Raw genomic sequence first — 25,924 nt, 5'->3', positions numbered from 1 at the left:
TAAAGCGTTTTCGAGTTTGCCATAAAAATACAATCGAGCAAAACACGACGAGCAGAAGAAAGAATCAGAGTCGAGTGTTGAAATCTGACACATACTATGATAAATATTGAGTTTATTGAAGAGGAGATTGACCATATGAGTGATCCAGAACCATTCAGAATAAAACATGAAGATACTGAGGAACAAACAGGTTGGTTTGTTTTTGGTAGCTGTGAAATATTGATCAGTATATTGATGATAAATGATACAGAATGCATTTAAATCATTAGCATAATTACTTCATGAGATAATCACCTATTAATGTGTGTTTTTAATATTTTAGGTCAAAGTTTTCATTCAGGCTGAGCGACATTTTTGTTTAGCCTAATTATATATGACATTATTTAATAAATCTACATGTCTAGAATTGAACCATATGTGGCTTTTGAAATAAGAACAATTATTAAAAACCACTACTTAGAACCAAAATCCACTTAAAATGTTATTGAGACACACATATTTGACACAAAATAACTTAAAAAGTACTAGATTTGTTTCAGTGTTGTGAAGGCGATCACAGTGATTGAGACGACCAATGAAGTCTTTAGAATCTGTGGTGGGCGGGGTTTGTGCCTTAAAGGAGTAGTCCACTTTCAGAACAACAATTTACAGATAATTTACTCACCCCGTCATCCAAGATATTTATGTCTTTTTTTCTTCAGTCGTCAATAAATTATGTTTTTTGAGATAAACATTTCTGTAAATTTCTCCATTTAATGGACTTAAATGGTGCCCCGATTTTTGAATCTTCAAAATGCCGTTTAAATGCAGTTTAAATGCAGCTTCAAATGGCTGTAAACAATCCCAGCCGACGAAGAAGGGTCATTTTCTTAGAAAAATATATTTTTACATACTTGTAGTGCGCATTCCCGACTTTACGTACTGCGTCCATCATGCTCTGCAACGCAGCAAATGCTTGAAGCAGTCCCATCACCTGACTCGCCGATTGTTTGTAACAGTGGAACAGATGTGGTCCAGTCGTGACAGCACTGAGATTCCTGCTCCGCTGGAAATGGCTGGCATTTTCCACACTTGCACCACCATCTCGTCGCGTTTGAACGCGGTCTGCCCGCGGCTTGTGTCGCCGCCGCGGCTGTCGCAGTTTTCTCTCTCTGACAGAGTTCATCGTCTGTGTATTCCGGCTCAAAAAGGTAGGAAACGGTGAAAAACTCCATCTCATGTGCTCCTCCAGCTTCAAAGTGGTCCGACATCGTTGTACTTTATGTTGTACCTTGTTGCTAAAGAGTATTTGATTGCGTTGCAATTCTCTCTTCTCAAGTTCGCTTTGTAAACACTGGGTCTGTAGTTTCGCATACGTCACGCGTGTCCTTTCGACGTGAGTACGTGGAGTCGGAAACGCGCACTACAAGCCCTAGTTAGGGCTGTCGCGGTTAAGGAATTTCCCTTGCGGTAATTTTGAGTGGCTCAGTAGCGCGGTATGCGGTATTACCGCCATATAATTGTGTGTAGGCTGTTACAATGTAAGGTCATATTCAGAAATCAATAAACCGAAACCAAATCGCGTTGATATATGAAGTGAAGTAAACAGTACTTACATAGAAACCTAGCCAGAAAGAAATGCAAATTTTGAAGAAAAAATGTCAGACATACTTAGAGGCTTTGCATCTGAAATCTTCGTGTATATAACAGTTAGCGCGCACCCTCGAGTCTGACTGGATGAGAGACTTTCTGTCAGTATTTCACCTGCGTGTTTTAGGCGAGCTGTCAGTCAGTGCAGTTTCATTGATACGCCACAAGATGGAGGCAAGAGACTATCTTGTCTTTAATCCGTTCATTCAACTATACGTTCAAAAACGCTTATTTATTCAAAGAGAGACGTAATGAAACACGATGTTAAAATCATTTCAACTTTAATCGCCACTTTTAAAGGCTCAGCTGACCAGCAGAGCATCGATGTTAAGACAGAGATTTCACTTTCCTTGGACATGACAAGCTAGTTTCACATACACACCAGACTCGATCTGAAAGACAGACGCAGGTAATCGCACAAGCTCAGTCGATCTCTCTCTCATTCGCTGTCTGTTTAGGCATGTTAAGTGCATATCTACTGAGCCTCATAATAAACACATTATGTTATCATTACTAACTTATTACTAATTTAATATTCAGCACACAGGCATTAAGTGAGAAGGGCAAATCCTTAGGAAAAAAGAAAACAGGCCAATATCGCGGTTGCTGCGGTTGTTGCATTCCTCTGCGGTTATGCACGTCAATAGCGCGGTATTGCGATATTGCGGTTATCGCGACAGCCCTAGCCCTAGTGCTAGACGAGTTTCAGTGCTTAAAAGGTATATAAAAATATATTTTTCTAAGAAAATGACCGAACGTTTCGGTAGTCAAGACCCTTCTTCGTCGGCTGGGAATGTTTACAGCCATTTGAAGCCGCATTTAAACTGCATTTAAACGGCATTTTGAAAATTAAAAAAACGGGGCACCATTTAAGTCCATTATATGGAGAAATTTCCAGAAATGTTTATCTCAAAAAACATAATTTATTGACGACTGAAGGAAAAAAAAGACATAAACATCTTGGATGACAAGGGGGTGAGTGAATTATCTGTAAATTGTTGTTCTGAAAGTAACTACTCCTTTAACTGGGTTAAAAAGGTAAGGAATTTTCACATCATCCTACATTACAGGTACAGAAGTTATAGAGGAAATTGAAGACATGAGTGATCCCGAACCATCCAGAATAAAACATGAAGATAATGAGGAACAAATAGGTTGGTATCCATTCTTTATTCTTCATTGTTGGCTGCTGAAAAACATTAAAGGGATAGTTGACCCAAAAATGAAAATTTGATGTTTATCTGCTTGTTTCTTCAGTAGAACACAAAGAAGATTTTTAACTAAAACCAGTGCAGTCTGCCAGCCATATAATGGCAGTGGATGGGCACCAAACCTTTAAAAGTAAAAAAAAAAAACATGCACAGACAAATCCAAACTACACCCTGCGGCTCGTGACGATATAATTTTTTACCTTTGATACAGAGGCACGTCCAACTGTCATGAGCATGAGCTTATCATCCGGCTCGTGACATGTGAACGCGCTCTGGCGTAGTATACCCAAACGCCGTAAGGGGAAATTGGTGAAATAACAACAGTCCTGGATGAGTTTGCGCAAGCAAACGTAATCTTTTATCTTTAAATTGGTTTGAACAGTCAGGATAAGCGCAAGTAAGTACCATTGAATAGCCGCTATACCCACAATCTCTGTGCACTGTGTAAACAATGAGTGTCGTATACACACGACAGATCGCTTCCAGTGTTTGCGTATTCTACGCCAGAGCGCGGACACATGTAATGAGCTGAATGCTAAACTCGTGCTCAGGACAGATGGATGTGGCTGTGTATCAAAGGTAAAAAAATTATATAAATACTGTTCAATTTCTCGCAAAACCGATCGTTTCGTGTCTTAGGACATCAATTTATCGTCACGAGCCGCAGGGTGTAATTTTGATTTGTCTGTGCATGTTTGTTTTTTTTACTTTTAAAGTTCTGGTGCCCATCCACTGCCATTATTTGGCTGGCAGACTGCACTGGTTTTAGTTAAAAATCTTCGTTTGTGTTCTACTGAAGAAACAAAGTCACCTACATCTTGGATGCCCTGGGGGTAAGCAGATACACATCAAATTTTCATTTTTGGGTGAACTATCCCTTTAAAACTGCTGTTAAAAAGATATAGTAGCTGTGAAATATTAAGCATTAGGAATGATAATTTTTTATTTTATCTCTTTTGGTTCTGCTATTAAATCAGGTTCACTGATTTTAATAACATCATTTGTTTATTTTAGACTGGATAGAAGTAACACAGCAAAGACATGAGGAGAATACAGTGAAGGAGGAACATTGTAAAATCGAACCTTCAAGAACCAAAGCTAAACAGCTGCACACCTGCTCACAGTGTGGAAAGAGTTTCGGACACAAAGGAAACCTTAAAAGCCACATGAGAATCCACACTGGAGAGAAAGCGTACACATGCTCTCAGTGTGGAAAGAGTTTTGCTGCAGCATCAAGTCTCAGTTATCATCTGCACATTCACTCTGGAGAAAAGCCATTTAGCTGTGATCAGTGTGGTAAAAAGTTTATTTCATCATCAGATCTAAAAAAACATTTGAAAGTTCATTCAGATGAGAAGCCTCATGTGTGTTCTTACTGTGGAAAGAGTTTTAAAAGCCTGAACTTGTGTAAAGAGCACCAGAAAATACATAATGAAGTCAAAGATCATGTGTGTGGTGAGTGTGGGAAGAGCTTTACTAGACCTTCCTTTCTGAAACAGCACCAAAGAATTCACACTGGAGAAAAACCTTACAAGTGCTCATATTGTGACAAGAGTTTTAGTGTCACTCTAAGCCTGAAAAGGCACATGCAAGTTCATATTAGAGAGAAGCCGTACCACTGTACTCAGTGTGGAAAGAGTTTCAGTTGGCCATCAACTGTAGTGACTCATATTAAAAAGCATTGTCCTGTGTCAAAGTGAGCAAATACTTTTTTCAAGATTCAATATTTCAAGTAAATATTGTGATAAAGTGATTCAGATACAGTAAATATAAGACAGTAAATAAAATAGTTTTAAAATGTATAAAATCTTTTTGGTTTTGTTGGAGAACAGCAAACGTATTTAGTCACTTTAGTCTTGCACTGATGTTTTTTTATTCTTAGTTAGTCATTGATAAAGAAACACTCAGTTTATGAAGCAATTCCCTAAATGAGTTTCTGACCTGGTTTGTTACATAATTTATTATTTCCAATATGTTTACTTGTAAATGCAATACTCTATATATTCGATATAAAAGTTGCATGGGCTCTGAATATCTGAATATGTGTATTTTTTTATTAATGTGTTAGCCCATTAGAATATGTAAGTAATGTTCAGTAATAGATTTTCTTTGTGTTGATCCTGTAGTTTGTCTCAGTCTGTTGACACACAATGAAATGTGCTTAATGTGCCAATTTAAAGAAGATCTCAGACATCATCAGAATGAATGAGGTGAAAACAAGATAATATTGGCTTTTGAGCAGCTCAGTTAATAATAGTCTTGTTCTCAGGAAAGAGTATTCGGTGTAGATTAAGTGAAAATAATGTCAAATAATTATTACATCTATGGAAAATCCTCATAAAACATGAAAACCCTACATGTGTGTTTGTTACCAGGAATTTCCAGCAGGTGTCAGCAATAGACTAAAGCGTTTTCGAGTTTGCCATACAAATACAAAAGAGCAAAAACACGACGAGCAGAAGAGAGAAGCAGAGAGTCGAGTGTTTAAATCTGACACATACTATGATAAAAATTAAGTTTATTAAAGAGGAGATTGAAGGCATGAGTGATCCAGAACCATCCAGAATAAAACATGAAGATACTGAGGAACAAACAGGTTGGTTTTCATTCTCCATTCTTCATTTTGAACCGTTTTTGGTAGCTGTGAGTATGGCAATGTCGATAAGTATATGGATGATAAATGATGCAGAAATGCATTTAATGATCATGAGTCGCTACAGCAGTAACAAGTGAATGACAGAAATAAGCTTTGGCACATCAAATATCTGACTGATACCTGATCTCTGTTGTTTTCTGCTATTAAATAAGGATTCACATTCAGTTTTTACACTTATCCAACTTAAAATGGTTGTAACTACTTAATATGTTTATAAAAGTTAAATTTTGTGTGTTTTTAAGTTTGCATGTCTGTATCTTCGTATCAGTTTATTAGCTTTTTCTTATACTTTTATTACGGTAACATCAAGGCCCTGTATGGTTCAGTAAGGTTGATGAGAAAGAATTGATGCATTTCTAGTCTCAATATTATTTGTTCTTCAGACATTCCTCTTTAACTAAGTTTCAGCTGTATGAAAATGAGTAAAATTCAACAGTTTACTCATAGAGACTCATTGCGATCCCCATATCGCTGAGAATGCAACATATAGGGCTTTAGAATTATGATTTAAAAAAAACAAAATCTAAAGTCATTTTGCGATATCTGTAATATTTCTTGAGATATTGAGGCATTCATACAGGTTTGTGTTACTTCATACAAGATACATTTCTAGTTTGAACATTATATCTTCTTTAGACTTTCCTCTTTAAAATAAAAAGCTATCATCTGTGCAAACTGAAAATGTAACAATTTGATATCTCCATATGTGGAATCGAATCATATATGGTCTCATAAATGAGGGTATTGAAAGATATAAACCAAAAACAACTTAACATTATTGAGAAATGTTTAATGAGGTAATGAATAGCTTTTTGCTATTTGCTAAAGTCAACCACTTGTTCTAAGAGAATTACCGATCTCTGTGTGAAATAAAATAATGATGCTGCCATCTTTTTTTAAAGCAGTTGTTCACGCTCTAATTTGGCTCCAAATTCCAGATGAAAATGGTAATTTTTTCTCTTATCCACAAAATAGTGGATTACTTAGTAAATAGGCATCTAATATCCATGAAAGAGTTTGTCTTTCATCCCTATTTATGTTTGTCTTTATGACCATGAATATGAACAAAACCAAAAATCAAAAACAAACAGGTTGGTTTCCATTCTCGATTCATTTTATGTTTGTCTTTATGAACATGAATATGAACAAAACCAAAAATCGGAGTTGGAAACGTTTCTGAAATTTGGTTGATTTGACACTAAATAGCCCTATACTAAGGTCCCAGGTTTGTACTGGATTTGTTTCAGTGTTTTGTAGGCGGTCACTGTGATTGACACGACCAATGAAATCTTTAGAATCTGCGGTGGGCGGGCTTTGTGCTTTAACTGGGTTAAAAATGTAAGGAATATTCACATTATCCTGCATTATAGGTACAGAAGTTAAGGAAGAGATTGGCGACATGAGTGATCCAGAACCATCCAGAATAAAACATGAAGATACTGAGGAACACTCAGGTTGGTATCCATTCATGATCCTTCATTGTTGACTGTTCAGAAACATTAAAGCTGCTATTAAAAAGATTTAGTGGCTGAAATAATGAGCAATATGAATGATAAATGATCATATCCACGTTTAAATTTTATTTGAATTTCAGAACTAACCAATTAGCACTTCAAAGATCTGATACTTGTTACAGATACATATTTGTCTTCTTTTGGGATCTGCTATTAAAGGGATAGTTTACATAAAAATGAAAATTAGCCTATTATTTACTCACCCCCAAGAAAATGAAAAATTAAAAACTTCTAATCCATGACAGTTGTTTTGTTTCTTTGTGTCTCTCCTCTGTGCTTCCACATTTGTCACTTCTCGCTCGCATTTGCGACTAAAAACGAATGTGTACAAGCTGGAAAATATACATACAATTTAATATGACTATGAACAATTAATAGCTTGTGTCTGAAGCAAAATTATTTAAAAACCTTGTGTATTTTCTGTATTCTGATAACTTAAATAATTGCGCTTGTAAATGGCTTCTTATATCTCCTTATTAAAGGAACACTCCACTTTTTTTGGAAATAGGCTCATTCTCCAACTCCCCCCGAGTTAATAAGTTGATTTTTACCGTTTGGAAATCCATTCAGCCGTTCTCCTGTTCTGGCGATATCACTTTTAGCATAGCTTAGCATAGATCATTGAATCCTATTAGACCAATAGCATCGCGTTCAAAAATGACCAACGAGTTTCCATATTTGTTGTATTTAAAACTTGACTCTTCTGTAGTTATATCGTGTACTAAGACCGGCGGAAATGCAAAGCTGCGAGTTTCTAGGCTGATAAGATTAGGAACTACACTTCCATTCCGGCGTAATAGTCAAGGAAGTTTGCTGCCGTAATATGGCCGAAGCAGGTGGAGTATTATCAGAAATGAGTTCCCAGCTAGTTTAGCTTTTGCACATGTGCTGCGTGGTATTACTGCTCCTGCTTCGGCCTTATTACGGCAGCAAACTTCCTTGACTATTACGCCGGAATGGGAGTGTAGTTCCTAATCTTTTTTTTGCCCAAAAACACAGCCATGAATAAAGAATGGTACCAAAACACCCTCCAACAGCAACTTCTTCCAACAAGTTTGGTGAAGAACAATGCATTTTCCAGCACGATGGAGCACCGTGCCATAAGGCAAAAGTGATAACTAAGTGGCTCTGGGACCAAAATGTTGATATTTTGGGTCCATGGCCTGGAAACTCCCCAGATCTTAAAACTTGTGGTCAATCCTCAAGAGGTGGGTGGACAAACAAAAACCCACTAATTCTGACAAACTCCAAGAAGTGATTATGAAAGAATGGGTTGCTATCAGTCAGGATTTGGCCCAGAAGTTGATTGAGAGCATGCCCAGTCGAATTGCAGAGGTCCTGAAAAAGAAGGGCCAACACTGCAAATACTGACTCTTTGCATAAATGTCATGTAATTGTCGATAAAAGCCTTTGAAACATATGAAGTGCTTGTAATTATATTTCAGTGCATCACAGAAACGACTGAAACAAAGATCTAAAAGCAGTTGAGCAGCAAACTTTGTGAAAACTAATATTTGTGTCATTCTCAAAACTTTTGGCCACGACTGTACACCTAGGAAGACCTGAGGGTGAGTAAATAATGGGCTAATTTTCATTTTAGGGTGAACACTTTAAGTCTGGTTTACTGATTTTAATAACATCATTTGTTTATTTTAGACTGGATGGAAGTAAAACAGCAAAGACATGAGATGAATGAAGTGAAAGAGGAGTACTGTCAAATCAAAACCTCAAGGAAAAAAGTGAAACAGCCGCTCATCTGCTCACAGTGTGGAAGGAGTTTCAGACACACAGGACACCTTAACAAGCACATGAGAGTCCACACTGGAGAGAAACCATACACATGCCCTCAGTGTGGAAGGGGTTTTGCTGAATCATCAAGTCTTCGTAAACATCTGTTTGTTCACTCTGGAGAAAGGCCGTTTAGCTGTGATCAGTGTGATAAAAGGTTTATTTCAGCATCAAATCTTAAAAAACACCTGACAGCTCATTTAGATGAGAAGCCTTATGTCTGTTCTCTCTGTGGAAAGAGTTTTAAAACCCTGCACAGTTGCAAAGAGCACCAGAAAATACACAATGAAGTGAGAGATCATGTGTGTTGTGAGTGTGGGAAGAGCTTTACTAGAGCTTATTGTCTGAAAGAGCACCAAAGAATTCACACTGGAGAAAAACCTTACAAGTGCTCATATTGTGACAAGAGGTTTATTGCATCTGGAAGCTTGAAATCACACGAGCGAGTTCATACGAGAGAGAAGCCGTACCGCTGTACTCAGAGTGAGGAGACTTTTGCATCTGAATCAGCTCTCTCAAATGATGAAAAGCCATTTAGCTGTGATCAGTGTGGTAAAAAGTTTGTATACTCATCACGACTAAAAGCACATATGACAGTTCATTCAGGTGAAAAGCCTTATGTGTGCTTTTACTGTGGAAAGGGTTTTTCAAGGCTGGCTGACTGTAAAGAGCACCAGAAAATCCATAGTGAAGTGAGAGATCATGTGTGTTGTGAGTGTGGGAAGAGCTTTACTAGAGCTTACTGTCTGAAAGAGCACCAAAGAATTCACACTGGAGAAAAACCTTACAAGTGCTCATATTGTGAGAAGAGGTTTAGTTACTTTGGAGACCTGAAAAGGCACACGCGAGTGCATACTAGAGAGAAGCCGTACCACTGTACTCAGTGTGGAAGGAGTTTCACTCAGACATCAACTCTAGTAACTCATATTAGAAAGTATTGTCCTGGGTCAGAGTGAGCAAATGTTTTCTACAGATTGAATATTTCAAGTAACTATTGTGATAAAGTGATTCCGATACAGTAATTATGAGATTGGATCAAATTAGGGATGCACCGAATATTCGGCCACCGAAAAAAAAAAGACTTTTATCACCGAAACAACACGGCCGAAACAGTATGTTGACGCAAACAGAAACCGCAGCCTGCACGTGCTTGTCTGAAGCAACACGTCTGCGGTGTGGATGTATTTCAGTATATCTGAGAAAGACCCATGGATAGCGATTTGCAAAACTTGTAATGCCGAAATTTCAAGAGGGGGTGTGTCTGCAGTCGTGTGTGCAGCCAGTGATGAGAGCAGAGATCGGTGCATTGCGCTGACAGATGTGGCTTTCAGTGTGTGAAAAACAATGGCTTTACGGTGTTACGTCACAATATTTTAAAGATATGCCTTTTCTATATACTGTATTTTTATAAATATTTATGTTTTAAACCGTGGAGGTGAGCCAATGGATATCACACAAGCAACGTGAAAACTTCGCAATATGTTAAAGTGAAAGTGCTTTCAGCATCTGACATGCATTCTCTCAGAGACAATGAGAGACGATTATACTTCATATGCTGATATTAATTTAGTCCCCTACTATTGTGTAAGGGTTGTTTTCTGAAAGACTTAAATAAAGCTCTTAATTTTATGAAACTTCAAAAGGCTATCCATTGAATAAATATGAGCGCTGCACGTTTCAAAGTCATTTGCTGTGCTGCTTTACCATTCTGACAGCGCCTCCTGCGGGAAGAGAAACACGTAACGTTAGAGTTGTAAATGTGAACTGATGGATAATGTGTTATAAAAATTTAAAAAATGTAAACAAAGGCACTAAAATATATGTATATGTTATTTAAATAATATAATACTTGATTGATAATAATTGTTTAAATTAATATAACTGATTTATTCTTTGAAACTTTAATATTAATTTTAATATTTAATTTTAGTATTAATTTATGCAATTGCAATGCCTTGATTTTAGTCAAATTAGTACACAGTCATAGCCATAAATGCAATGGTACTAATAATTGGCATAATTCTTTCGGTGTTTCGGTTTTCGGTTTTCGGCCTTGGTTTCCTCTTTTTCGGTTTTCGGTTTCGGCCAAGAATTTTCATTTCGGTGCATCCCTAGATCAAATAAATAGTTTTGCTTTGAAATGACACAAGATTTGTGTTTTGTTGGAGAACAGAAAACATATTTAGTCACTTTAGTCTAACATTTATTTTTTTATTCTTTAATTGAATGTCAGCTTCTCATTAAGACACTGACAAAAAAAAAAAAAAAAAACACTCAAATTAATCTGAAAAAATATCTGACAAAACTCAACAACCAGTCATTTGTCAGTTTATGAAACAATTCCCTCAACGTTTCTGACCTTTTTTTACATAATTTCTTTTTCCAAGATATTTATTTATAAATGCAATACTATTATATATGCCGTCTAAAAGTTGCATAGGCTCTGTGTAATGATGCAAATAATATTTATATTTTCTGACATCTCTGATTATGCATGCGTTTTATTGATGTGTTAATCCATTAAAAGTATATTAGTAATGTTCAGATTTTATTTGTGATGATCCTGTAGTTTGTCTCAGTCTGTTGAAACAATGAAATGTGCTTAATGTGCCAATTTACAGAAGATCTCAGACATCATCAGAATGAATGAGGTGAAAACAAGATAATATTGGCTTTTGAGCAGCTCAGTTAATAATAGTCTTGTTCTCAGGAAAGAGTATTCGGTGTAGATTAAGTGAAAATAATGTCAAATATGCACAGTCTACAATTATTACATCTATGGAAAATCCAAATAAAACATGAAAACCCTACATGTGTGTTTGTTACCAGGAATTTCCAGTAGATGTCAGCAATAGACTAAAGCGTTTTCGAGTTTGCCATACAAATACAAAAGAGCAAAAAGACGACGAGCAGAAGAAAAAGAGAGCCGAGTGTTGAAATCTGACACATACTATGGTAAATATTGAGTTTATTAAAGAGGAGGTGGAAGACATGAGTGATCCAGAACCATTCAGAATAAAACATGAAGATACTGAGGAACAAACAGGTTGGTTTACAGTCTTGATTCTTCATTTTTAAAGGTTTTAGTAACAGTGAAATATCGATAAGTATATGGATGAGAAATGATACAGAAATGCATTTAAATGATCATGAGTCGCTACAGCAGTAACAAGTGAATGACAGAAATAAGCTTTGGCACATTAAATATCTGATACCACAGACTGATGCCTGATCTCTGTTGTTTTCACATTTATCTATCTTATAATGATTGTAACTGCTTAATATTTTTATAAAAGTTATATTTAAGTTTGCATGCCTTTGACTCATAAATTATTTAAAAATTCTAAAAAAGAAACATATCTTAGTATCCTTTTATTAACTTGTTCTTAAACTTTTATTTTGGTAACATCATTTTAAGGCCCTATGTGGTTCAGTTGATTTGATTTTTTTAAAAAAAGAATCGATGCATTTCAAGACTCAAGTTAATTTGTTCTTCAGACATTCCTCTAAATAAGCATAAGCTGTTTGAAAATGAATAAAATTCAACAATTTACTCATAGAGACTCATTGCGATCCCCATATCGCTGAGAATTCAACATATAGGTCTGTGAAACGTGGATTCAATAATCTGAAATCATATTGACATATCTGTAATATTTCTTGAGATACAGGCATACAATCTTTGAAAAAATAATATTTTTTGCATTCAGACAGGTTTGTTCTATGCAGTTGTTTTAATAGAGGGAAACCAGATACATTTCTAGTTTGAACATTATATCTTCTTCAGACATGCCTCTTTAGAATAAAAAGCTATCATATGTGCAAACTGAAAATGTAACAATTTGATATCTCCATATCTGGAATCGAACCATATGTGGTCTCAAAAATGAAGATATTTAAAGATAAGAACCATTACTAAGAACCAAAAAACACTTAAAAGGTTGTTGAGATTAATATAGAAACGAAATAAATAAAAATATGCTTTTCAGCATTCCTGAATTGTCACAATGCAACAATTATTGTTAAAGTCAACCACTTGTGCTAATAGAATGACCAATCTCTGTGTAGAAATGCAATAATGATGCTGCCATCTTTCTAATGTTATTTTCCAAACTGTAATTAAATTCCAAATGCCAGAAGAAAATGGTAACGTTGTCTCTCTTACGAACAGGTGTAGAAGTTAAAAAAGAGACTGACTACATGAATGGTGCAGAACCATCCAGAATAAAACATGAAGACGCTGAGGAACAAACAGGTTGGTGTCCGTTCTTGATTCTTCAATGTTGACTGCTGAGAAAAATTAAAGCTGCTGGTAAAAACATTTGCTAATAGAATTACCAATCTCTGTGTAGAAATAAAATGATGATGCTGCCATCCTTAAGTTATTTTTACCCTGTAGTTTGGCTCCAAATTCCAGATGAAAGTGGAAATTTGGTTGATTTGATACAAAATAACCCTATACTAAGGTCACAGGTTTGTACTGGATTTGTTTCAGTGTTGTGATTGAGATGACCAATGAAATCTTTAGAATCTGTGGTGGGCGGGGTTTGTGCTTTAACTGGGTTAAAAATAAGGAATATTCACATTATCCTGCATTACAGGTACAGAAGATACTAAGGAACAAACAGGTTTGTGTCAATTCTTGATTCTTTATTATTGACTGCTGAGAAACATTAAAGCTGCTGTTAAAAAGGTTTTGTGACTGTGAAATAATGAGCTATATGATCATATCCACATGTTAATTTTATTAACAAGGCATTTCAGAACTAACCTTTAGCACTTCAAAGGTCTTATACTTAAAGGAACCGTATGTAAGAAATTTATGTCAGTTAATCATAAAATGGCCCTGACATGTCACTAAACATTAAGAAATCATGTTCATTTCAAATACTTATATCACTGACAACAGTGGTCCGGCCAGGATATTGTCATTTAAAAGTGACAGTTGCAGCCCATGACTGATGTTATTGTTGTCATGTTGAGTTTTGGTCTGAGGCTCCACCCTCCAGCTATCTACCAATCACGAAGTCAGTAGAGTTTCGTCATCCGGGTTGCCAGCTCAGCTCTAGTTACAGCTGCAGCTACGAACGTGTCGGATAAAACGTATAACGTTACGAAACCTAAAAGACCTCGTTATGAATCCGAAATGCGTTGTGACAAAGTCCGAAATAAAACAAGGATTTGTATAGGAGATGCCTTTGAAAGATGGAGACGGCTGAAAACGGAGAAGAATTTGAAGACAGACGCCAACGTTGCTCATTTTCTCCTGGACAGGTAAGATGCATCTATGTTTGGCTAACTTTGCTTCCGTACATAGTGGATTTTCCACGGTCGGCCCGTGCTAAATGCGTTCATAAAAAGCTTTATATCGCAGCACTAGCAGGGTATGAAAACAATCTATGTTCCAACTGAAATGTGGTATTACAGTACATCTTTACGAAATATTTGGCTAATCGCCATGTAAATTTTTGCGATACATAATTACTAAATAAACTAATAAACATCTCTCGTGAAGCATAAACATGATTAACAGAAGAAAAAAAATGACTGTGTAGGACTTGTCACTTGCCGTTGGAAGCTCCTTGTAGCAGCCTATGTTCCTGCTGGATCCTGCAGCTTAGCTGGCAACCTGGAGTCAGGGGGGAGCGGGAGGGGATACACCGTTCTACAGTATTTTGAAAGTGATTGCAGTACCAGTTTTGGTCACAATCCTACATACGGTTCCTTTAATGTACAGATAAATATTTGATCTCTTTTGGGTTCTGTTATTAAAGGGATAGTTCAGTGAAAATGAGCCCATGATTTACTCACCTTCAAGGCATCCTAGGTGTATATGACTTTCTTCTTTCAAACTAATCCAGTCGGAGTTATATTAAAAATGATCCTGGCTCTTCCAAGCTTTATAATGGCAGTGGGTGGGTATTTCTTTTCAACAGTTCAAAAGAAGTCCAATAAAGCAATTTCTAAAATTCTAAAATTCTAAAAATTAGAATGTTAAATTAGACTTAAATTAAAACTTTGTGCATGCGCAAATAGCAGCACAAACATCGTCACATCAGACTGCTTTTCCTACACAGCGCTTCAGCGCTTTTGTGACCGCACCACAAGTTAAAGGGGTCATCAAATGGCCATTTTTCACAAGTTGATATGATTCTTTAGGGTCTTAATGAGAAGTCTATAACATACTTTGGTTAAAATGTCTTAATGGTAGTGTAAAAAACACTCTTTTTACCTTGTCAAAATTAGCCCTTTTTAGAGTGAGCTATTGTGTTGCATGTTCCTTTAAATGCTAATGAGCTCTGCTTGCCCCGCCCCTCTCCGCTGTGGGATGATGAGCCGTAATGCCGCATTTAACTGCAAAACGTGCCAACAAGCACATTCTTAAGAAAGGCCATTTGCTCACTTCTGCTGTGAGTGAGGCTGCATCAGGAATGATTCACACGAACATAGACTCATATGTAGATCGGGATCGGCGCTTTCCTTTTAAAATTGAAAGTAACGTTAATCCTCTGCGTCTTCAGAGGCTCAGATGTTGGGAGTAAATGACAACTGCTTTGTTCATTATTACATCCAACAACAGAACACCTCAATCATTCAATTAGAGTCTTCCTCTGCACCTGAGTCGACTCAATGGCAATCGAAGTCGGAGTGTTTCAGCTCAGTGAGGGCGGGTCTAAGGTAAGGCGCTCATGTCAGTCAACTATCGTGGGAGGGGCCTCTGTCTGTGTGTCATCACACCGATAAAAAGCTGAGAATGACCTGATTTTAAAAAGGGGATATTACTTTTAAAGATTAAAAAAATACCACTGGAGTTTTATCATTGTAGGGTGGTTGTGTACACAAACTGCCAACACACATTAATGTTCAAACAACATGTAAAAGTGAGTTTTGCATCCGATGACCCCTTTACAGAAAACTGAGAAGGCTGAAAATGCACCCTGTTTGTTGACTTTATTTTACAAAAGCATGTTTTTTTGTTTTGTGTTTTATTTTGTATTACTAGCCCTATACACACCTAGGATGTCTTGAGGGTGAGTAAATAATGGGGTAATTTTAAGTGAAATAACCCTTTGATTTTAATAACATCATTTGTTTATTTTAGACTGGATGGAAGTAAAACAGCAAATACATGAGACGAATGAAGTGAAAGAGGAATATTGTCAAATCAAAACTTCAAGGAAAAAAGTGAAACAGCCGCTCATCTGCTCACAGTGTGGAAGGAGTTTCAGACACACAGGACACCTTAACAAGCACATGAGAGTCCACACTGGAGAGAAACCGTACACATGCCCTCAGTGTGGAAGGGGTTTTGCTGAATCATCAAGTCTTCGTAAACATCTGCTTGTTCACTCTGGAGAAAGGCCTTTTAGCTGTGATCAGTGTGATAAAAGGTTTATTTCAGCATCAAATCTAAAAAAACACCTGACAGTTCATTCAGACGAGAAGCCTTATGTCTGTTCTCTCTGTGGAAAGAGTTTTAAAAGTCTGCGCAGTTGTAAACAGCACCAGAAAATACATAATGAAGTGAGAGATCATGTGTGTTGTGAGTGTGGGAAGAGCTTTACTACAACTGTCCAACTGAAACAACACCAAATGATTCACACTGGAGAAAAACCTTACAAGTGCTCACATTGCGACAAGAGGTTCATTGCATCTGGAAGCTTGAAAGTACATGAGCGAGTTCACACTGGAGAGAAGCCGTACCACTGTACTCAGAGTGAAGAGACTTTTAAATCCAGATTAGGTTTCTCAAATCATTCTCACAATGAAGAAAAGCCATTTAGCTGTGATCAGTGTGGTAAAAGGTTTGTATATTCATCTCGACTAAAAGCACATCTTACAGTTCATTCAGATGAAAAGCCTTATGTGTGTTTTTACTGTGGAAAGAGTTTTTCAAGGCTGGGTCACTGTAAAGAGCACCAGAAAATACATAATAACGTGAAAGATCATGTGTGTTGTGAGTGTGGGAAGAGCTTTACTAGAGCTTACTGTCTGAAAGAGCACCAAAGAATTCATACTGGAGACAAACCTTTCAAATGCTCATATTGTGACAAGAGGTTTAGTTACTTTGGAGACCTGAAAAGGCACACGCGAGTTCATACTAGAGAGAAGCCGTACCACTGTACTCAGTGTGGGAAGAGTTTCACTCAGTCATCAACTCTAGTAACTCATATTAGAAAGTATTGTCCTGGGTCAGAGTGAGCAAATGTTTTCTACAGATTCAATATTTCAGGTAATGATTCAGATTCAGTAAATATGAGATTTTTGCTGTGAAAGGACAAGGTTTGTGGAGATCTTTTTGGTTTTGTTGGAGAACAGCAAAAGTATTTGTCACTTTACGCTTACATTGATGTTTTTATTCCTACATTGAATGCCTGCTCGTTAATACATTAATTAAAAAAACATAAATATAAAAATAAAAATATGTGACAAAACCCAACAACCAATCATTTGTTAGTTTATGAAACAACAATTTTTCCATGATTTCTTTTTGAAGAAATGTATTATATCTGCGAAATAAAAACACAGGGTCTGTATAATGATGCAAATAAAATTTTCTGACATCTCTGATTATGTGTGCTTTTTAATGATTTGTAAATCCATTAATAGTATGTTAGTATGTTCAGTAACAGATATTATTTGTGTTAATCTTGTAGTTTGTCTCAGTCTGTTGACACACAGTGAAATGTGCTTAATGTGCCAATTTACAGAAGATCTCAGACACCATCATAATGAATGAGGTGAAAGCAGGGAACTACTGGCTTTTCAGTGCTTTATTTGATGATAGTCCTGTTGTCAAGAGAGATTATTCAGTGTAGTAGATTAAGAAACATGAAAGACCTACATGTGTGTTTGTTACCAGGAGTTTCCAGCAGATGTCAGCAATAGACTAAAGCGTTTTCGAGTTTGCCATACAAATACAAAAGAGCAAAAACACGACGAGCAGAAGAGAGAAGAGGAGAGTCCAGTGTTGAAATCTGACACATAGGCTACTATGGAAAATATTGAGTTTATTAAAGAGGAGATTGAAGACATGAGTGATCCAGAACCATCCAGAATAAAACATGAAGATACTGAGGGACAAACAGGTTGGTTTCCATTATTGATCCTTAATTTGTAACTGTTTTTAGGATGATAAATGCTACAGAAATGCATTTAAAATGATCATGACCCGCTACAGCAGTAACAAGTGAATAACAGAACTAAGCTTTGGCACATCAAATATCTGATCTCTGTTGTTTTCTGCTAATAAATAAGGATTCACATTCAGTTTTCTAGTTTATTCACCTTGAAAGGATTGTAATTTGTCCAAACTAAGTCTATCAATTCATTTAATTTTGAGTTAATAACCTAAATATTTACTGAATATTTACTGAGTAATCCGATGTTTTGTACATGGGATAAATTACAGGGTGAAAACAATGCCTTCATAAAGCTGACAGCAGGTTTGTTGTTGTGATATAAGAAAACAACATACATTTTAGTTTGAACATTATATCTTCTATAGACATTCCTCTTTAAAATAAAACGCTATCAGTTTATGGCAAGCCGTATTAACCTAAATGCATTTTTACTAGTAACAATTCCAATTAGAGAGCTCTACAAATGAGTTTTTACAAGTCATATGTCTCCATTGACTTCCATTCATTTTTAGTTAGAGAGCTCTACAACAGAATTAATACTAACAATTCCAGTTAGAGAGCTCTCTAAATCAATTTTTACAAGTAACAATTCTAATAGAGAGCTCAGTAATTGGAATTGTTACTAGTAATAATTGAATTAGAGAGCTCTCTAACTGAAGTGTTACAAGTAAAAATGCAATTACGAAGAGTAACACTTAGAATATTTTAGGCTAAAACAGCATGCCAAAATCAGCTATGCAATCCAAAAATGCAATTCGATATCTCCATGTCTGGAATTAAACCATTCGTGGCCTAAAAAAATTAGGACTTAGAAAAGTTTGCTGAGAACCATTAAAATGAATAAGAACCATTACTTAGAACCAAAAAAAAAAAAAAACACTTAAATTGTTATTAAGATTTTCCAGGAAAAACCAAACCAAAACAAATTATTTTTTTCACTCTGTAATTTGCAGTTAGGCAAATTCCCAATGAAAATGGTCATTTTGGCTCTCTTCTACAAAATAGTGGATTATGCTGTAATTATCCATCATCCTGCTTTACAGGTACAAAAGTTAAAGAGGAGATTGACGACATGAGTGATCCAGAACCATCCAAAATAAAACATGAAGATACTGAGGAACAAACAGGTTGGTGTCCATTCTTAATTCTTCATTGTTGACTGCTGAGAAACATTAAAGCTGCTATTAAACAGATTTAGTGGCTGTGAAATAATGAGCAATAGGAATGATAAAAGACATTCTAAATTATCATATCCACATTTTAATTTTATTAACAAGGAATTTCAGAACTAACCTTAATAGCAGTGGACGGGTGTTTCTGTTCAACAGTCCAAAAAAAGTCCAATAAAGCACATCCACCCATAAAAAAAGTGCCGCACACAGCTCTGGGGTTGAATAAAGACCTCCTGTAGCCAATCGATGTTAATCAACATTAACAAAGGATACTAACTACTGCAGTTAGTTAATGTTAACTTGTTTAACTAATGTTAACTAATGGGATCTTATTATAAGGTGTTATAGTCTTATTGTTCTTTTGTTCAGTTGAACTTTCATTTTTGCACTGTTATTTACTCTTGTATTTTTTAGTAAAAGATCTTTAATAAAGATATTTAACATTTTTGAAGGACAATTTTTACTTGCTAAATAATATATTGTGATAAAACCATATACCGTGACAAAAGCTTCAACAACTATAGTGAAAATTTGATGTCACATACCTACAGTATGTACATACAATTTACTAGGAGTATAAATCATTCTAGATAAATAGCCTAATAAATAGAGTCTGTATTGTAAATCAAAGTATGTAAATGCCTCCTTATATACTCTTATTAACTAAAGCACATATTTTTGAAAAATTTGCATTGCGCCCCTAAATTTTTGTAATGTGCTCCAAATGTTTTCAACTTAGGAGAACATGTGCGCTTTGTGAAAAAGGTAAGCATCATGCCCTGTATTTTGTCTGCCCATAACAACTTCCATGTATGACAGTTAGCGCAAGCTGTAGAAAAGTGATTATTATTACATTTAAAATATTAATATTTTTCGTACAAAAATGCAGCTTTTTATTATGGGTGGATGAGCTTTATTGGACCTCTTTTAGACTGTTGAACAGAAACACTTGGAAGAGTTAGGATAATTTTTAATATAACACCAATTGGATTCATCTGAAAGAAGAAATTCATATACACCTAGGATGCATTGAGGGTGAGTAAATCATGGGCTAATTTTCATTTTTGAATGACCTATCCCTTCGAATCAGGTTCACTGATTATAACATGATTTGTTTATTTTAGACTGGACTGAAGTAAAACAGCAAAGAGACGAGGTGAATAAAGTGGAGGAGGAGCATTGTAAAATCAAAGCTTCGGGGAAAAAAGTGAAACAGCTGCACACCTGCTCTCAGTGTGGAAAGAGTTTCAGAGACAAAAAATACATTAAGAAACACATGAGAATCCACACTGGAGAGAAACTGTACACATGCCCTCAGTGTGGAAGGAGTTTTTCTGATGCACCTGGACTTAAATATCATCTGCTTGTTCACTCTGGAGAAAAGCCTTTTAGCTGTGATCATTGCGGTAAAAAGTTTGTTTCATCACCAAGTCTAAAAAAACATCTGAAAGTTCATTCAAACGAGAAGCCTTACTTGTGTTCTTGTGGAAAGAGTTTTAAAAGCCTGCAAAGTTATAAGCTGCACCAGAAAACACATAATGAAGTGAGAGATCATATGTGTTTTGAATGTGGGAAGAGCTTTACTACAGATGCCTGTCTGAAACAGCACCAAAGAATTCACACTGGAGAAAGACCTTACAAGTGCTCATATTGTGACATGAGTTTCAGTCACTCTGGAAACCTGAAATCACATGAGCGAGTTCATACTGGAGAGAAGCCGTATCACTGTATTCAGTGTGGTGAGGCTTTCAAATATAGATCAGGTGTCATAAGCCATCTTCGCATTCACTCTGATCAGTGTGGTAAAAAGTTCCTATATCGATCACAACTAAAAGCGCACCTGGTAGTTCATTTAGATGAGAAGCCTCATGTGTGTTCTTACTGTGGAAAGAGTTTTTCGAGACTGGGTAACTGTAAAGAGCACCAGAAAACACACAATGAAGTCAAAGATTGTGTGTGTTGTGAGTGTGGGAAGAGCTTTGCTACAGCTGACTATCTGAAACGGCACCAACGGATTCACACTGGAGAAAAACCTTACAAGTGCTCACATTGTGACAAGAGTTTTAGTCACTCTGGAAACCTGAAAAGGCACGAGCGAGTTCACACTGGAGAGAAGCCGTACCACTGTACTCAGTGTGAAAAGAGTTTCAGTCGGTTAGCAGATCTAGTGAGTCATATTAAAAAGCGTTGTCCTCTGTCAGAGTAAGCACATGTTTTTTTACAGATTGAATCTTTCAAGTGAGATTGGCTCAAATATACTAGTTTTGCTGTGAAATTAAATGCTTGTGGAGATTTGTTTTCTGTTTTGTTGGAGAACAGCAAAAGTATTTAGTCACTTTAGTCTTGCATTGATGTTTTTATTCTTTCTTTGAATGTCAGTTCATTAAGACGTTAATAAGGGAACGCTCAAATAAACGGGAAAAATATGTAACAAATATTCCCTCAATTAGTTTCTGAAGTTTTTGTTACATAATTAGTTTTTCCAAGAATTTTAATTATAAATGCAATACTATTATATATGCAATATAACAGTTGCATAGAGGCTCTGTATAATGATGCAAATAAATTGTGATTATGTGTGATATTTATTGAGGTGTTAGTCCATTATAATACATAGTTGTTCAGTAATAGATTTTATTTGTGGTGATCCTGTAGTTTGTCTCAGTCTGTTGACACACAATGAAATGTGCTTAATGTGCCAATTTACAGAAGATCTCAGACATCATCATAATGAATGAGGAGATAAACAGACAACTATTGGATTTCAGCAGCTCATTTGAGCATAATCTTGTTGTCAGGAGAGATTATTCAGTGTAGATTAACTGAAGTGTGTACAGTATAACATTATGTCTATGGAAAATACACTTAAAACATTAAATCCCTACATCTGTTTGTTACCAGGAGTTTCCAGCAGATGTCAGCAATAGACTAAAGCGTTTTCGAGTTTGCCATACAAATACAAAAGAGCAAAAACACGACGAGCAGAAGAGAGAAGAGGAGAGTCCAGTGTTGAAATCTGACACATACTATGATAAATATTGAGTTTGTTAAAGAGGAGATTGACAACATGAGTGATCCAGAACCATTCAGAATAAAACATGAAGATACTGAGGAACAAACAGGTTGGTTTTCATTTTCGATTCTTCATTTGTGGTTGTTTTAGTAGCTGTGAAATATCGATCACAATATGGATGATAAATGATGCAGAAATGCATTTAAATGATCATGAGTCGCTACAGCAGTAACAAGTGAATGACAGAAATAAGCTTTGGCACATCAAATATCTGATACCACAGACTGATACCTGATCTCTGTTGTTTTCTGCTATTAAATCAGGATTGTAACTACTTATTATGTTTATCCAAAGTTTCAAAATGAGCAAGATCTATCAATTCATCCAGTTAGGAACTTTATTGGCATGGCAGATACTTTATTTTATTTTATCAAAATAATTGCAGCGTTTCTGCATACAATTACAATGAGAATCGTGCAAAACAACAAGAAAAAGCAAAACAGTGTAACTGACAATTAGCGTGCAATAGTCTAACAAAAACCGCTGTAACGTTTAACTGAGCTGCTGATATACTATTTAGCAATACTTGCTTCATTAAATGCCAATGGTGATACTTCAAAGATTTTAGAAAATTGCTTTGTGCATTTTTTTCCTGAAGTTTGCATTAAGGCCCTATAAAAAAAGAAACAAGATGCTTTTCTACATTCAAAAATATGCCAAAAAAAAAAAAAAAACTGCTGCTGGGGTGTAAAAATCCATGAATCTGTGGTGGGTGGGTTTGTGCTTTAACTGGGTTAAAATGTAAGGAATTTTCACATCATCCTACATTACAGGTACAGAAGTTAAAGTAGAGATTGAAGACATGAGTGATCCAGAACCATCCAGAATAAAACATGAAGATACTGAGGAACAACCAGGTTGGTGTCCATTCATTTTCATTGTTGACTGCTGAGAAACATTAAAGCTGCTGTTAAGTAGATTTAGCAGCTGTGAAGTAGCTATAAGAATGATAAATGATCATCTAAATGCTCATATCCACATTTAAATTTTATTAAAATGAATTTCAGAACTTAGCACTTCATAGATCTGATACTTGATACAGATACATATTTGAATACACTCTTTTGGGTTCTGCTATTAAAGGGATAGTGCACGCAAAAATGAAAATTAGCCCATGATTTACTCACCCACAAGGCATCCTAGGTGTATATGGCTTTCTTCTTTCAGACAAATCCAATCTGAGTCATATTAAAAATGATCCTGGCTCTTCCAAGTTTTATAATGGCAGTGGATGGGTGTTTCTGTTCAACAGTCCAAAAGAAGTCCAATAAAGTGCATCCATCCATAATAAAAAGTTCCTCACATGGCTCCAGGGGTGAATAAAGGACTCCTGTAGCGAATTGGTGCATTTTTTTGTAAGAACAATATTGATATTTAAAATGTATAATCACTTTTCTCTAGCTTGCGCTAACTGTTGTACATGTAAGCCGTTCCGGTGTACAATGTAGGACGTATGCATAGTGCATGCAATGTTGATCTTGTGAATACCAACGTTTGTTTATGGGAGCAAAGGAAGCAATGTTTCCTTATTTTAGCAAAGGAAAACTAGTCTCCTCTTGACTTATATCAAAATCCTCCAACATTTTTCTTTACAAATCCTCAATTTGTACTTTTGTACTAATTTGTGACTGTTCCACTGCCAGATTCACTGATTTTAACATCATCATTTGTGTCATCATCATCATCATCATCATGTAAAAGTGAGTTTTGCATCTGATGACTCCTTTAAGTGAAACTGAGAAGGCTGAAAACCCACCCTGTTTGTTGTCTTTATTTTACAAAAGCACAATGTTTTGTGTATTACTAGACCTATATACACATAGGATGTCTTGAGGGTGAGCAAATAATAGGCTAATTTGCATTTTTGAGTGAACTAACCCTTTGATTTTAATAACATCATTTGTTTATTTTAGACTGGTTGGAAGTAAAACAGCAAAGACATGAGACGAATGAAGTGGAGGAGGAAAGAAGAAAAGAAGTGAAACAGCTGCACACCTGCACACAGTGTGGAAAGAGTTTCAGACACAAAGGACACTTTAAGAAACACATGAGAATCCACACTGGAGAGAAACCATACATATGCCATCAGTGTGGAAAGAGTTTTGCTGATTTATCATGTCTCAATTATCATCTGCTTGTTCACTCTGGAGAAAAGCCATTTAACTGTGATCAGTGTGATAAAAAGTTTATTTCAGCATCAAGTCTAAAACACCATTTGAAAGTTCATTCAGATGAGAAACCTTATTTTTGTTCTTTTTGTGGAAGGAGTTTTAAAAGCTTGCACAGTTGTAAACAGCACCAGAAAATACACAATGAAGTGAGGGATCATGTGTGTGAGTGTGGGAAGAGCTTTACTACAGCTGTCCAACTGAAACAGCATCAAAGGATTCACACTGGAGAAAAACCTTACTCATGCTTATACTGTGGCAAGAGTTTCATTGCATCTGGAAGCCTGAAAAGGCACGTGCGAGTTCATACTGGAGAGAAGCCGTACCAATGTACTCAATGTGGAGAGACTTTCAAATACACATCAGCGCTCAAAAATCATCTTCACATTCACTCTGAAGAGACATCATTAAGCTGTGATCAGTGTGGTAAAACGTTTAGTTCATTACCACAACTAAAATATCACCTGACAGTTCATTCAGATGAGAAGCCTTATGTCTGTTCTTTCTGTGAAAAAGGTTTTTCAAGACTGGCTCACTGTAAAGAGCACCAGAAAACACATAATGAAGTGAGAGATCATGTGTGTTGTGAATGTGGGAAGAGCTTTACTAAAGCGGACTGTCTGAAGCGGCACCAAAGAATTCACACTGGAGAAAAACCTTACAAGTGCTCACATTGTGACAAGAGTTTCACCGAATCTGGAAACCTGAAAAGGCATGAGCGAGTTCATACTGGAGAGAAGCCATATCACTGTACTCAATGTGGAAAGAGATTCAATCAGTTAACAAATCTAGTGACTCATATGAAAAAGCATTGTTCTGTGTCAGAGTGACCAAATGTTTTCTACAGATTTAGTATTTCAATACTGTAATGAAGTTATTCAGATATTGACACAAGATTTGTGGAGATGTTTCTGTTTTGTTGGAGAACAGCAAAGGTAATTAGCCACTTTGATCTTACATTTATGTTTTAATTCTTTAATTGAATTTCTGCTCATTAAGACACTGACAAAGAAACAACCAAATTAAACTGGAGAAATGTTTTTGTAAGATATTTATAAATGCAATATTTATATATGTGCAGTAGCCTGTAAAAGTTGGCCCTGTATAATGATGCAAATAAAATTAATACTTTCTGTCATCTCTGATTATGTCATTTTTATGGACGTGTTAGTCCATTAGAGTATGTTAGTAATATAAATAAATTATGTTAAATATCCATGCAGGTCTATGGAAAATCCTCATAAAGCATGAAACATGAAAACCCTACCAGGAATTTCCTGCAGGTGTCAGCAATAGACAAAGCGTTGTCGAGTTTGCCATACAAATACAAAAGAGCAAAAACACGACGAGCAGATGAAAAGCGCTGGAGTCGAGCTGATTTTTTTTTTTTTCTTATAGAAGTGTAATATTTTCATAGGATGCCGTGTATTTCCACTTTGCATGTGATATATGTTCCAGGTTTGCAGAGTTTGTCTTCATCCAGCTTTTCATGGCTCAACAGTTCACCAATAAAGGTTGGGATTATTTACATCAGAAACTCCAGATGTAGCAGCTGAAATCTGACACATAC

General features: G+C 36.0%; 5 protein-coding genes across 7 annotated transcripts in view; all 5 read left to right on the top strand.

The window, feature by feature from the left end:
* Window positions 1–56: 56 nt before the first annotated feature.
* LOC141284644 (uncharacterized) lies at window positions 57–4,872 on the top strand. Its single transcript, XM_073817637.1, has 3 exons — window positions 57–190; window positions 2,700–2,783; window positions 3,855–4,872. Exons 1-3 carry the CDS (start codon window positions 97–99, stop codon window positions 4,538–4,540), a joined length of 864 nt encoding a protein of 287 aa, XP_073673738.1. The 5' UTR covers window positions 57–96; the 3' UTR covers window positions 4,541–4,872.
* A 431-nt stretch (window positions 4,873–5,303) lies between these two features.
* On the top strand, window positions 5,304–17,369 carry LOC141285259 (uncharacterized). Its single transcript, XM_073818295.1, has 6 exons — window positions 5,304–5,436; window positions 6,867–6,950; window positions 8,667–9,737; window positions 12,970–13,053; window positions 13,400–13,426; window positions 15,901–17,369. Exons 1-6 carry the CDS (start codon window positions 5,343–5,345, stop codon window positions 16,998–17,000), a joined length of 2,460 nt encoding a protein of 819 aa, XP_073674396.1. The 5' UTR covers window positions 5,304–5,342; the 3' UTR covers window positions 17,001–17,369.
* Window positions 17,370–18,986: 1,617 nt separating this feature from the next.
* LOC141284640 (uncharacterized) lies at window positions 18,987–21,695 on the top strand. Its single transcript, XM_073817633.1, has 2 exons — window positions 18,987–19,068; window positions 20,238–21,695. Exons 1-2 carry the CDS (start codon window positions 19,014–19,016, stop codon window positions 21,317–21,319), a joined length of 1,137 nt encoding a protein of 378 aa, XP_073673734.1. The 5' UTR covers window positions 18,987–19,013; the 3' UTR covers window positions 21,320–21,695.
* Window positions 21,696–22,039: 344 nt separating this feature from the next.
* Window positions 22,040–25,492, top strand: LOC141284635 (uncharacterized). The gene is made up of 3 exons (XM_073817628.1): window positions 22,040–22,235; window positions 22,960–23,043; window positions 24,100–25,492. Exons 1-3 carry the CDS (start codon window positions 22,142–22,144, stop codon window positions 25,182–25,184), a joined length of 1,263 nt encoding a protein of 420 aa, XP_073673729.1. The 5' UTR covers window positions 22,040–22,141; the 3' UTR covers window positions 25,185–25,492.
* Window positions 25,493–25,707: 215 nt separating this feature from the next.
* Window positions 25,708–25,924, top strand: part of LOC141284649 (uncharacterized) — a 3,321-nt gene continuing 3,104 nt past the window's right edge. For all 3 annotated transcript variants that reach the window (XM_073817642.1, XM_073817641.1, XM_073817640.1), the window contains exon 1: window positions 25,708–25,868. The gene's annotated coding sequence lies outside the window, so the exon portion shown is untranslated. The remainder of the gene's footprint in view (window positions 25,869–25,924) is intronic.

The sequence above is a fragment of the Garra rufa genome, chromosome 14 (assembly GCF_049309525.1).
Source record: "Garra rufa chromosome 14, GarRuf1.0, whole genome shotgun sequence".
NCBI classification, from domain to species: domain Eukaryota; kingdom Metazoa; phylum Chordata; class Actinopteri; order Cypriniformes; family Cyprinidae; genus Garra; species Garra rufa.
The sequence above is the reverse complement of the archived record's forward strand: the minus strand, read 5'-3'. Positions and strand labels throughout refer to the sequence as shown.

Coding starts and splice junctions, on each gene's coding strand:
- LOC141285259 (XM_073818295.1), top strand. CDS start 5,343: ATGATAAAAATTAAGTTTATTAAAGAGGAGATTGAAGGCATGAGTGAT. Junction 5,437..6,866: donor AGATACTGAGGAACAAACAG/GTTGGTTTTCAT, acceptor CCTGCATTATAG/GTACAGAAGTTAAGGAAGAG. Junction 9,738..12,969: donor AACTCATATTAGAAAGTATT/GTCCTGGGTCAG, acceptor TCTTACGAACAG/GTGTAGAAGTTAAAAAAGAG.
- LOC141284635 (XM_073817628.1), top strand. CDS start 22,142: ATGATAAATATTGAGTTTGTTAAAGAGGAGATTGACAACATGAGTGAT. Junction 22,236..22,959: donor AGATACTGAGGAACAAACAG/GTTGGTTTTCAT, acceptor CCTACATTACAG/GTACAGAAGTTAAAGTAGAG. Junction 23,044..24,099: donor AGATACTGAGGAACAACCAG/GTTGGTGTCCAT, acceptor TGTTTATTTTAG/ACTGGTTGGAAGTAAAACAG.
- LOC141284644 (XM_073817637.1), top strand. CDS start 97: ATGATAAATATTGAGTTTATTGAAGAGGAGATTGACCATATGAGTGAT. Junction 191..2,699: donor AGATACTGAGGAACAAACAG/GTTGGTTTGTTT, acceptor CCTACATTACAG/GTACAGAAGTTATAGAGGAA. Junction 2,784..3,854: donor AGATAATGAGGAACAAATAG/GTTGGTATCCAT, acceptor TGTTTATTTTAG/ACTGGATAGAAGTAACACAG.
- LOC141284640 (XM_073817633.1), top strand. CDS start 19,014: ATGAGTGATCCAGAACCATCCAAAATAAAACATGAAGATACTGAGGAA. Junction 19,069..20,237: donor AGATACTGAGGAACAAACAG/GTTGGTGTCCAT, acceptor TGTTTATTTTAG/ACTGGACTGAAGTAAAACAG.